This window comes from Cynocephalus volans, chromosome 11 (genome assembly GCF_027409185.1).
Source record: "Cynocephalus volans isolate mCynVol1 chromosome 11, mCynVol1.pri, whole genome shotgun sequence".
NCBI classification, from domain to species: Eukaryota; Metazoa; Chordata; class Mammalia; order Dermoptera; family Cynocephalidae; genus Cynocephalus; species Cynocephalus volans.
In genome coordinates this window covers 50,091,101-50,104,280 of record NC_084470.1, presented here as the reverse complement: position 1 = coordinate 50,104,280, position 13,180 = coordinate 50,091,101, and the positions used below count along the sequence as shown (strand labels likewise).

At 47.8% G+C, this 13,180-nt stretch overlaps 1 protein-coding gene across 3 annotated transcripts in view; it reads left to right on the top strand.

The window, feature by feature from the left end:
- SCN10A (sodium voltage-gated channel alpha subunit 10) overlaps positions 1–13,180 on the top strand; it is a 95,627-nt gene that overhangs the window by 70,280 nt on the left and 12,167 nt on the right. For all 3 annotated transcript variants that reach the window (XM_063115266.1, XM_063115265.1, XM_063115264.1), the window contains 7 exons: positions 187–310; positions 1,319–1,473; positions 4,414–4,587; positions 8,444–8,566; positions 9,839–10,123; positions 11,377–11,430; positions 12,324–12,461. In XM_063115266.1, coding sequence (XP_062971336.1) covers positions 187–310; positions 1,319–1,473; positions 4,414–4,587; positions 8,444–8,566; positions 9,839–10,123; positions 11,377–11,430; positions 12,324–12,461 — 1,053 coding nt within the window. The remainder of the gene's footprint in view (positions 1–186; positions 311–1,318; positions 1,474–4,413; positions 4,588–8,443; positions 8,567–9,838; positions 10,124–11,376; positions 11,431–12,323; positions 12,462–13,180) is intronic.

Genomic DNA, 13,180 nt, shown 5'->3' with positions numbered 1-13,180 from the left:
TGTTCTGGGCCTCAGCTGGCAAGGTACCAAACATACAAGGGTGCCATGGTGGGCCCAGCAGTGGGCCCAGGCCCTGGGGGCTCTCCCTGCATCCAGGATTCAGTCAGTCAGACCTGCAGTGACTGTGTGCACGTTCTCTGGGCACCTCGGAAAGCTGAGTTCACTGCCCTGGGCCTCTGCCCACAGGGAGCAGACGACACAAGCTCATCAGAGGGCAGCACTGTGGACTGCCTGGATCCCGAGGAGATCCGGAGGAAGATTTCTGAGCTGGCGGATGACTTTGAAGAACCAGATGACTGCTTCACACAAGGTAGAGGGCACTGCAGGCCTCTCACACTGACAGTAATTAGGGTCAAAACCTAGTTCATCAAACACTCACCCGGGCCCCTCTCTATCTAGGGCCCTGGCCCTGGGTCCATGGGGGACCGACATTCGGGGCCCCTCGCTGCCTCCCTCCCACGCTTGAGGGCACCAGCTTCAGACACAAATGCCACAGTCACAGCAGCCTAGCCTGGTTTCTGAATCTCTTGTCACATCAGACATGGCAAACAGGTGCTGGCCTTCTGAGTCACCCCTAAAACACCTCCCTGAGTTATGAACCAGCCCTCTTGAGGCCAAAAAGGGAAAAGGTAGTCACCACCCACTGTAAACTCCCCGATTTTGAATATAAAAGACCCAGAAGAGGGCCACAACTATCTTTTCCCTCAGTCTCTTGTGTAACTCTTGAAGGCAGAACCTATGTCTTACTTATCTTTTTCCTCAGTACTCAGAACAGTGAGGCACATTATGTTCTCAACAAATATTTGTGCAATAAATGAACAAATAGTTCACACTATTAAGGTAATTGCAACCTCAATAATTTAAAAAATAGAAATTAAAAATTTTTTTAAAAAAACACTTCATTGAGTTTCTAGTTCCACTTGACCCTGTGCTGAGCTGGACCCAGGCCCCAACCCAGCCACATGGGGGGCACTCAGTTCAGCATGGGCTCAAAGCATGACCCCTCAGACACCACCAGGCCCATGTCCCGAGGCTTGTCAGCCTTCCAGGGATGGGTGGACATAAGGACAGGGACCACCAGTGTCACCTGTAAGAAGGAGAATGGCTGGGGAGGACATCAGAGTGGGCAGATGATGGAGAGGAACACTGGAAGACTGGATTGAGAGACCTTTCTTCTCTCATATTCAAGAATGAAATTCTCTTCCAAAGGGCTGGTGAGTGGGTTTCCCAGCAGAGTGGCTTCTTTGCAGGGCTAGAGCAGAAATGATCCCCTTTGTCCAATGGGACGTCACCAACCATTAGTCACCTCTCCCCACAGGCTGCATTCGCCACTGTCCCTGCTGCAAAGTGAATACCACTAAGTATCCATGGGCCATGGGCTGGCAGGTGCGCAAGACCTGCTACCGCATTGTGGAGCACAGCTGGTTTGAGAGCTTCATCATCTTCATGATCCTGCTCAGCAGTGGGTCTCTGGTAAGGGGGGGGCTCCCACCTCAAAGTCCTCCAGATGGGATCTCCCATAATCCAAAGACCCTGGAGCTGCATCAGTGGGCTCCGCAGACTCCTGGGCTGAAAGTCCCCAACCTGTAGCTGGAAGGAGAGCTGCAGTCTAGCATGAGGACACCTCTTAGCAGCAGGGTGTGGACGGTGCTCAAGGTGCCCATGCCTGCTAAACCTGGCCTGCTAAATCTGGCTGCAAGTATTTCAAGCAGTGAGTGTATGCATTTCAGAGAGCCTCAAAGGGTTGAAGAAACTTATCCAAGGTCACCCAATATGTCAGTAGCAAAACCTAACTTTGTCCTCATTCGATCCCAAAGTCCCTGGCTTTCCAACCTCTGGCCTCCCAAACACACTGGCCTTCTCCGAAAGCCTAGTACAATGAGGACCATCCTTCCTTGTTCTATCAAACCACTTGGGAATGCTACTATCACTCCTTCAAGGCTCATGGAAAATCATTATAGCAACACTTCTCACAATTCAGTCATCTGGGGAACTTGTTAAAATGCAGATTCTGATTCAATAGATCTGGGGTGAGCCCTGAGAATTTGCATTTCCAGTAAATTTGCATTTCAGCATCACTCCCAGGTGATGCTGATGTTGCCAGTCCAGAACCACATTTTGAACAACAAGACCTTACAGGAGTAGAAATTCAGAGTTAGGAGACACTTTTTAAGCCCCTGGCTGAATACTGGGCTTTGTAGGACAAGAAAGGAAGGTTCTCTCTATACCATGGCTTAGGCTCACTACACAATCTCAGCTACTCACCCCAATAGACCAAAGTAGGTGCAGACATAGGAAGGGCCTTATCATCCCCGGTTATCATGTTATAGATGAGGAAGGTGAAGCCCAAAGACAAAAAGGGACCTGCCGGGTTCCATCTAATTAGCTTAATGGCCAGGACAAGAGCCCCCCTCTCCTGCTTCATGCCTCCAAGTGTTTTCTCTTGCCTTGCTCCTCTTGTGTCATTTACTCCCTAAAAACAATACTAAACATCTGGGCACCCACTTAAATGCCAGATATCCCAGGAATGGTGCCAAAACTGCTCAGTGTGTGACCTCAGCCTTAGGGAGGAACACAGGCAAGGGACAAGGCACGGTCTGAGAGGTGGGAGGACAAGTAGGGTGGCAAGGACACAAAGCGGAGGGAGAAGAGAGTTTCCAGGGCAGGGGCTGCTCTGCCATCTTGGGGGCGGTGGCGAGGGTGCGGCAGCATCTGACGGTGCCTGCTGTCCTGGCACAGTGCAGCGATGGTCCACCTGCACTGCAGCAGTCTCAGCACAGTGCAGAGGCCAAATTGCTGGACAAGAGGAGGTGGGGTATTGTTTTTTCCCTTCTCTCCTTTTTGTCCTGGATAAACAGCAAATAACCCCTGTTGCTGCTGACCAGGTGCTTTCCTCATTGCCTCATTGGCTCATGTCTTTCCCCTGGCCTTCTTCTCTCCTGTTTCTCTTCTCCACTCCCCCTTGCTCCCTCCCTTCTCTCTTCCCTCCCCTCCTGCTCACACCCAGCTGCCATTCCCTGCTCTTCCAGGAGGGAGATCAGATCCTGCAGCAGCTGCTCCAGCCCCAGCACCTCCCATCTCCTTCCCTGTGGGACCGAACTGGCTTGCACCAAATTTAGTCGTGGTTATGTTTTTACTTTGAGTACATTTAGAAAATAATGTACATTTTCATCTGACAAAGTAAAGTGCAAAAAATAAATAAAATAAAATACTTGGAAATAATGAAGAAAACAAAGAGAAAAATCATCCATTTCCCTATCACTCAAAGAGAATCTCACTTTGAAAACATTTTGGTGTACCTCCTTCCCATTTTTCTTATGCACAGAACACATAAATTTTACGGAGATAAAACCATATTTATGCATTCTGTAATTTCTTGGTAAATTTTCTCAGTAAATATTCTCATACTTTCTCATTTAAGGGCCACAGCATATTCCATTACAGGAATGTGTCACAATTTATTCAACCAATCCCTATGTTCACCTCCAACACACACTGAAAATTCTTACATGTGCTGCCTTAGAAATGGTAGGTGATTTCCTGCCTTAAGGGTTGGATGATTTCCCATCTTAGGTTGGGTCCTACATGGAGACTCAGGAGCAAGGTTTCTTGTGCCAGCAATTTATTGAGGGAGTGCTCTCAGGTGAGGCCTGTGAGTGAAGAGAGATGGAACAGGCAACAGAGCTGAGATGAGATGTGGGTTCAGATGAAATCCAGCCTCAGCTGATCCCACAGGGAGAAGGGTACCACAGAGTCGTCCCACCTTGAGGCAAAGGGGACGGCCTTATAAGTCCACAGGTCAGTGACCACTGGCTGAGGGCTGTCGGTGGGAGCCTCATCATCCAGGGGCAGGATGAAACCTGCTAAGCATTCCCCAAGGTGGAGGCAGTGCCCTCGGGGGGCGTCTGTGAGCAGTCGGGAGCCCACCCACACTCCCAGCAGCCAGGGACTGGGGCATTGGCCCCTTAAAGAGCATCTGGGTGGGCACCTACAGCATCGAGTGTCCTTGGAATAAGTTCTTGGAGGCAGAATTGCTGGGTTTCTATCACCATGTTGGCTTCCCAAAAGGCTGATCGGGTTCTCACTCCCACCTGTCACTCACTAGAGTGACCACCCCCCCCCGCCAGCCACACCAACACTGAGTTTCCCACACTCTTTTTCATCTTCACCAGCCTGATAAAAGAGTTGGCATCTTCTTTTAATTTGAATTTCCTTGATTACCAGTGAGTTAGAACATTCTTTTTCAGAGGTGTATTGGCGATTCTTACTTTCATTTTTGTGAACTGCCCAGTGCAGAGAAGAGAAACTGATGCAGGCGAGCTGGACATGCAGGACTGGCTAGGACCTGCCCCATTGGTCTGAGCCCAGTGCTGTGGGTTCAGGCAGTCTGACATTGTGCTCCCCTCCTTCCAGGCCTTTGAAGACTGTTACCTGGAGCAGAAGCCCACAGTAAAAGCCTTGCTGGAGTACACTGACAGAGTGTTCACCTTTATCTTTGTGTTCGAGATGCTGCTCAAGTGGGTGGCTTATGGGTTCAAAAAGTACTTCACCAACACCTGGTGCTGGCTAGACTTCCTCATCGTGAACGTGAGTGGCTCGGTGGGCACACATGGGGTTCGGGGCCCTCGCCTCTGACTATAACTGATGACTATGTCCAGTGCAAGGGGAGCTTGTAGACCTGGCCCTCAAGAGCTCTGCTGAAGAAAAGCCTTGAGCAATTGGTAAGGAGTCTGCACACCTATGAGTGGTAAGGTCCAGGCAGTACATGATGCTGACACAATGGTGGTGCTCAGGGAGCCCTCAGTTCTCAGGCCCCCATCCAGAAAGACCACTACAGTCTTCTGCATGTTTACATCCAAAGCAAGATGACACATGAGGTTCTCAAAGGTCTTACGGCCTTGTATCCACTGACAGAGCTTCTGATCTAGGGGAGCTACGGAATGAGAACACAAAGAATCTGCCCACCTGCTGACTCCATGGTCCTCAGCCCTGGCTAAACTTTAGAATCACTAGGGGGCTCTTAAGAATACAAGGCATAAACACCACCATCCCAGAAATTCTGATGTTTGGGTGTATTTTGTAAAAGCTCCCAGGCACTTCCAGTGTGAAGCCATGGTTGAGAACCACTGAGTTTCACCACTGAAAGGGAGAAAGTGTCCCTCTGGAGAGGAAATGAGTGAAGCTCACGCGTTCAGACTCACAGTGCCTGTGGCCACCACCCCCTGCATTAGGGAATTTACCACGTGCCTCCCACACATTTGATTGTGATTCCTCCAAGCATCTCTCCCTTAGCTTAACCACTACATTGCTCTATCTGTCTCCACCACTACCCTCTTGCCTTGCAACATGGCTACCTGAGTTATTTGTTCACTGCTGCCTAGCTGAGGGTTCCTGCAGGAAGGGTGAGGCATGTGCTGTGTTTGTCTCTGCCTCCCCACTCCTGCAGTAACCAGCACCAAGGTCAGGTCTGCACAGTAGGGGTGTCAGGAAACATGTCTGTATTTTGTGCTTGCCTCCTGAAGCAGGATGGCGTCCAGCACAGAACATTCTGTCCAGCCTCCTATGTTGGCAGATCCTCCACAGCAGACCTGTGCATTCAGTTCTCTTCTTTCCTGATGTCAATGTGCTAGCAGCATCAGGTCACTGTACACAGGGATTAGCTGTGAGACCTGAAATCTGAGTCACACGTGATAATTTTGTGCATATGAAATAATTATTCATAAATGAAGGGAAAATGTTTTATTCTGGCTCCCCACTCCTGTTAGGGGCACAGTCACACCTGCCTGTGTAGGTCTCACTAGTTACAGTCGTGGTCTCCTTAACTGGGCACCTACTCATTTCATCTATCCTCCTACTGTTTCTTCCTTTCAACCATCTGTCCTTCCTTCCATACATTCCTCCTTCCATCTATCCAACCATTCACCCTTCCTTTGTCCTTCCTCCCAAACATACATTTATCTTTACTTCTTCTATCTGTCCTTCTCCCTCAGTCCTCTCTTTCCATTCATTCATCCATTGGTCCTTAACCATTATATCTTTCTGTCTTTTGACTCATCCTTCTATCCACCTATCCAGTCATCTAACCTTCTGTTCTCCCATTCATGCATCTTCCATCCAATCATTCTTCTATTTATTCATCCTTCTATCCATTCATTCTTCAGTTTTTCAATTCTTCCTTTAGCTCATCCATCTAGCCTTCTTTCTGTCACTCATCTGTCCATTTATTCTTTCACAACCATTCATCCATCTATTCATCCATCCAATCAACCTTCCAATCATTCACTAATTTCCTCCATTTATCTATTTTATTCAACTTTTCATCTTTTCATACATCCATCAGTCATTTTACCCAGCTATCCATCTTTCCTCCATCCATCCATCCTATCAATTCATCCACTATTCCCTGCTTCCACACTTTTTCCTTTTTTTCTTTGATTTCTTTCTTCCACCCTTTCATTCAACTATCTATACTATTCATCTTTGTATCCTTTAATCCATCCTTCTATTCAATTATCCTTCAACTTTCCATCCAGCTGCTCTTCCTTTTTTCTTTCCTTCCTTCCATCCATCCCAACATGCTTTTATCTTTTCTTCCACTTATCAAATGTTTATTATAACTGCTAAATACAGGATGGTCTTATGAAGTGCTCTGGGAGAGATGGAAGCAAGAAATAAATTCTGTCTCCAGGAGTTTGCACTTTAGTCTTCTTGTAAATAAGACACACACAGGGAAATAAAAGTATTATAAGGAGGAATGTGCTGAGCTGGGGGAAATTAGTGTCTTGGGGACACAGAAACATGAGCTTTCTTCCACTCAGGGGCTGGGGTGGTTTAGAAGGCTTCCTATAAGAAGTGGAATTAGATGTGGGGCATAGAAATGATCAGGACCAAAGAGGACTGGGGAAGGCCAATCTTAGTTAAAGAATGACCCTGAGCAAAGGCACAACTGTGTTTAGGGAACAATTTGATTTGAGTAGAATATGTGGTTGAAATATGAATGGTAAAGTAGGTATGACCATATAATACAGACTAAGGAGTCTGAAGCTAATCCTGAGGGTGATAAACTACAAGTGAAATTTGGGAGTAAGAGAGAGACATGGTCATAATCAGATTTGTAGTGGAGAATGGATGGGATGGATACAATACTCTGGAGACCACTTGGGAGGTTAGTGGCCTGAGCAGTGGGAGTGGAGCTGGGCTTGGGTGGTGGGCTTTGCTAGAGAGGCACCAGACCCTATCTGCCATAACTGCAGATTTTGCACATGAGGCAGCCTTCCCAGGGGGCGGAGCAAAAGACTGAATAGAGTGGAGCATGGAACTGGCCCCAAACCTCCCTGCCGTCAGCCAGCCAAGCAGTTGGGTGCCACCTGCTGGTGTCTGGAGCCTTACATGAGTGAAGGAAGGGGGTCTTTTCCATTCCAGTTATTTGTCCTTGTGGAATAAGCCAGCCATCTAGAGAATGGGCATTGTTTGAGGCTCTAGCACCCAAGTGTAACCCCTCCCATTCTGAACATCCTGTGTGTATTCCCAACTAGTTGCCAGGATAAGCTAAGCCTGATGCAGCATGCCATTCATAGTGCAGCTGGGGTCTCCCAGGACTGGGTCACGCTTCCATCAAACTCAAGCCTATGCCCATGTTGTCTCCCTGGTACCTTCATAGTTCCCAGAAGGAGAGACCATTTTCCTATGTCAGTTTGTGTCCTTTGCAGTCAGTCCTTCAATTGCCACTTAAAGAAAACTGACAGACCAACAGGGGCTCACAACTCAGTCATTGTATCTCAGGTATCTATTGAAGCTGGACCTCAAGGACCCATGCCAGTCACTCTTACCGAAGAACTGTGGAGCTGTAAGAACTTTGGAATTCTTAGTCTCATTTCTTAATTTTACAAAGGGTGAAAGTACTAGCAGGACACTGACCCAAGATCACAAAAAATCCGGAATGGAGAGGAAACTAGACACACCCAGACAAGGATCCTTTCCACCCCCCTTTTCTGAGCAAATACTATTGATACTAACTATGTCCCTCAAAACAGACTTTCAGCATAGCCCCACGGAAGGACATTACCTCTCCAAGTCTCTGAAAGTCAGTCAAAGTTTCAAGGTTGTTGGAACCTTGCTGGTGCCCCTAGAAGGAAAGGAAGTGTTGATTTAATACACTGGGAGCCTGGCCACCTATATACCAGGGTGTGGCAATGTGGGAGACTGAGTTTTTCTTGCCTAGAAGCTCAATTAAGTAATGAATGAAATCTTTAACAAAAGAGAAGGGACTGAACTCTTCTAGACTCTTCTAGACTTCACATTGGAGTCCGGAATAAGGTGGGAGCTAAGGCGATGGCTTAGACAGGTAGGGGTAAGAGGCTGGGCAGAGATTTCCCGTCTCTTTCCACCAGGACTGCCTTTCTGGAACCCTAGGGTGATGCTTTTGTTCTCTGCCTGCATTCAGATCTCACTGACAAGCCTCGTAGCAAAGATCCTGAAATATTCTGATATGGCATCCATCAAAGCCCTTCGGACTCTCCGTGCCCTGCGGCCGCTGCGGGCTCTGTCTCGATTCGAAGGCATGCGGGTAAGATTTATTGCAAAACTTCTCTGATCTGCAACATTTGCTAATCGTTATTGCCTTTATACCTTCCATACCAGTGACCCCGAGCTCCAGGCCCCACCTCCAAAGATTGGCTCTGAGTCTTCACTTCCTGCTGACTTTGGTGGTGCTGCATGGCCTGACTCTCCTAACTATCTTTCAAATCCCTTTGTGAGCCCCTCTTCCCTTGTCCCTCATAGATAACACATCCACCAGGACTCAGACTTAACTCCCTCTTGGTCTTAGTGAAGTGATCCTGATCATGGCTCCACTGGCACCCATTATCTCAGTCTCCCAACCCTGCCTCTTGTTCTTACTGCCAGCATGTCCAGAAGATGCCAAATTCTCCGTTTTTCCATGACAAATGAGTCTTTCCCCTAACACTTCATTTAAATGTAGTGACATCAGCTCAGCACCTCAGCCACCGCCCACTGGAATGCCTCTTCTCTCCAACCTAACACAGTCTACAGTCAAGTCCTGTGGATTTTTCCTTTTCATCCTCCTCTTTCCTTATCCATTGCTAACAGCCTTCACCTTGCACTCGCTGCCTCCCTCAGTTCTCAGGACTGATGCGCACAGCCTGAGCCCTGTTGTAGAGATTGCTAAGTGTTCCTCCTCTCCTTCCTCAGAATTACAGAAGCTCCCAGGGCAGACAGTGAGGTTTTGCTCTGTTCCTCCACCCTTGGCTCAAAGTGGTCAGTAGAGCTTCAGAAACAAAAGTGGACTTTTAAAATTAACCTGTACCTTTAAAAACACTAGGAACTGAAGATTGAAATAGTTTGAAATTTATTTTATCTTGTATCCAAGTTCTCATTTGCTGATTTGCAAATGAGCAAGTTTGTAAATACACATTTAGATTTTCAATGATTCTTGACCAAAGCGTACTCTAAACTATATTTTGTGTGTTGTATTTAAGGAGAATAAAGCAAGGTTCTAGAAGTCTGTACATGCAAGTACAACACACACACTCACCCCCCTAAGTGAGTATGTATGTTCTTGCAGACTCACTCATCTTCTCAGTCCTGAGGAAAGACACTGAAAGCTGCCCTGGATGAGCGAGAAGGTCTAAACCCATTCCCACCCACCCAGTGTCTCTCAGTCTTCTGAATGAGTTATTACACTAATTAAACCACTTCTCTTGCTGCTTCCAAGGCCACTGGCTAATGAAGCAGCCGGAGTGAGTGTAGAAAGAAATGGGGTTCAGCAGGAAGGGGCGGGCATTTGGGAGTTTCCAGGTCCTTTTCTATTTTCCACCAGGTGGTGGTCAATGCCCTGGTGGGTGCCATCCCATCCATCATGAATGTCCTCCTCGTCTGCCTCATCTTCTGGCTCATCTTTAGCATCATGGGCGTGAACTTCTTTGCAGGGAAGTTTTGGAGATGCATCAACACGACAAATGACAACTTTTCTCTTGTGCCTTGGACAATTGTGAATAATGAGTCTGACTGTAAGATTCAAAACTACACTGGCACCTTCTTCTGGGTCAACGTGAAAGTCAACTTTGATAATGTAGCAATGGGTTACCTTGCACTTCTTCAGGTGGTGAGTCAACCATGAGATCAACCATGTCTCTTCCTTTGGCTTCTCAATAAATTGTAGAATCTGGGATCTCCGAAAAGATGCTGTGTAGAGACTTTGCAAGGGGCAGCACTAAGTGTGAACCGAGGTCATTCTCTACTCCTACGGACTACACCACAAGACTGGAGGGCCTAACTAATAAGCGTGATCTCACAGTGGTGCAATTAGATAAGTGTGGGCTAATAGAATAGAATGAAGGGAGGATGGGCCTGCCATGGGATTATATCAAGTGAAGACTTAGAAGACACTACCTGTACAAAACACTCTTCTATCTCACATCATCTCCTAGATGGTAATGATTACATCTAATTAGGTTTACCATAATGATAAATAATGTTGGTGATAATGACAGTCAAACACATTCACACCTTCTTTCTTTCATCATTCATTTATTCCTTCATCCCTTGCCTTCACCCACTTGTTCATTCAGCCTTCAATTTGTTCAAGCATTGATACAATTACTTACACTTTTGTCACGCAGTTTTCCATGCATTCCCATATTTCACCATTTGTTCATTCATTCCTTCAACAAATAATCCCTGAGTATCTATGGTGTACCAGGCACTGTGCTCAGCCCTGGGACATAGTCAGAACTGGCTCCAGGTGCCAATGCTATATGTGAAAAACAAATAAGCAAATCAAAACAGCCCACCAAGTGCTGTAACAGACGTAGTTATACAAAACCTCAGATGTCTGTCATACTCTGAACATGCTGGAGGGCACACCCAGTGTCCAGACCTCAAGAATGCTAAAAGTGAAGGCAGGAATGTGGAGGTCTTCTATTCCCAACTTCCCCACTTTCCAGATGGGGAGATATCCCATTCTTAGGTCATGTGCCTGAAGCAGGAAAGTGGTTGAGAAAATGGCAGCCCTGAGAGACGGAGCCTTGATCAAGGGCACAGAGCAGCCTCATAGCAATTGGCACTAGAGCCAGACATCTAGGTGCCAGCCCATGCCACATTCTGGAAGGTGCCATGTCTTTAATACCACTCTATTCTAAAACAGCCACATGTGGAATTACTTTAAATCATCATGTGAGAGCAGTCAAGTCACTGAGTGCAGAGGAGACTTTTCCCTCTCCCTTTCTGCCCATGCCCTTTCCTCCTCAAGACTCCTTAGCTGGCATCCTGCCCTCTCTCACTGGGCCATCATGGCTTGGGAAGGGTCCAGTGTATGGGATGGGCAGACACTGAGTGGCCTCTGCTCCTTGTTCCCAGGCAACCTTTAAAGGCTGGATGGACATCATGTATGCAGCTGTTGATTCCCGTGAGGTGAGTCTCAGCCCACCATGCCTACAGCCTCTGTGCATCCCACCCATATCAGTCTGTATGTGAAATGCAATGAAGACAACCTTGGTACCAGAAGAGGTGATCACCCAGCAGCCTCACACTCTCCCTCCCCGCAGCAGTGTCCAGCTGACCCTCTGCTGGATGTCTTAGCCCACCTGGCCTGCTCCCTTTACATGCACACTCCCCAGGTTTCTCAAGCTCTTCCTCTGCTGACCACTGAGGAAAGCATCAGATAACTGTAAAGGACAGTGTATGTGAGGCCACTCCCAGACAGGGGCAAGAGACAGGGTGGTGGCTAGAAGAAAAGGGCCTCGGAAGGAATGAGACCGAATTTCAGGTACTATGGTTAGAGCCAGGAGGGGAGATACTGTTGGGAAAAGACCCCTTCCCGCTGTGGCAGACACTGTTGTTGCCCTGCCCCATGTCCCCGAGACCACCTCTGAGTTCACTCACATGCTGCATTTCTGATTCTCTGTCTGATGACTTTCTTCAATGCTCCAGAACTTGCTAAGCAGCCCCTCCTCCAAGAATAGGGGATTTAATATCGCCGGGGGCAACCCTCACCGTCAGTTTGGGAGCCTATAGATAAAAACTCCAGCTTCCCCGTTCCTTGGTGGTGCAATTCTGAGCTGTGTTCCACATCATTCCTCAGAGGGCCCCAGCAGGACTGAGTACCAGCTGCCCACATGATTAGCAACCCCCTTCGTTAGCTTTTCTCCTGTGCTTATTTTCCCCAACTCCCTTGTGCCTGCTTCCTGGGATCACCTCCCAAATAAATTACTTGCACCCAGGTCCTGGTCTCGGGGTTGGCTTTTAGGATGAAACTAAGCTAAGACATCCCTCTCCTTACCATTCTCTACCTTGTTTGCTCACAGGTCACTTTGCAGCCCAAATGGGAGGACAATGTGTACATGTACTTGTACTTCGTCATCTTCATCATTTTTGGCGGCTTCTTCACATTGAATCTCTTTGTTGGGGTCATAATTGACAACTTCAATCAACAGAAAAAAAAGATAAGTGGGGCTCCAGTGTTTCTGCTGTGGTGGCAAATCTCATTCTTCCTGTCCCCTGGCCAGCGCCGGCCTCGTGACTAAAGCCAACACTACTCACAGCCCTTTGCACCTGACCAGGAGCCAACTCCAGGCCATTAACACCAACACCAACACTTTCCCCTGATTGCAGCCCTCAGCCCTGCATGGTGCCTGGGGCAGCTGCTGCTGCTGCTGCTGCTGCTGGAAGAGCTGCATTTCTCTCTGTGTCAACAATGTACCCCCCACCCACATCACCACCCTGGTTTCCCATCCACCTTCCTAAAGTGACCTCAGTCTTCCCAACTGCAACCAGGTATGTTCATTGTGTCCCAGGTGACCCCTTGGGAAATATCAACAGGGAAAGAAAGGGCTCCAGCACTTGCTGCTCTGTTTGGGGCTCTGACCCCCAAAGGACTGAGTCAGGACCACAAGAAGGCCCAAGGCCCCAGCACTGGCAGAATGCCAATGATCCTTGGGATGGGGAGGAAGGCTTTTGCTTCCAAGTGAGCTGACTTATTAACAGGAACCTAGTCCCCAGATAACCTCTCATATTTGTAGTAAAATATGAGGGGATTAAAGGCATAAAATGCTTTCATGCTATCCTCTCATTTAATACCCTCCAGACCTCTGAGGTAGATAAGGTACCCTTTTAGAGTTGTGTAAACTGAGATCCAGAGAGAAAGGGGGCACATGGGTAAGTC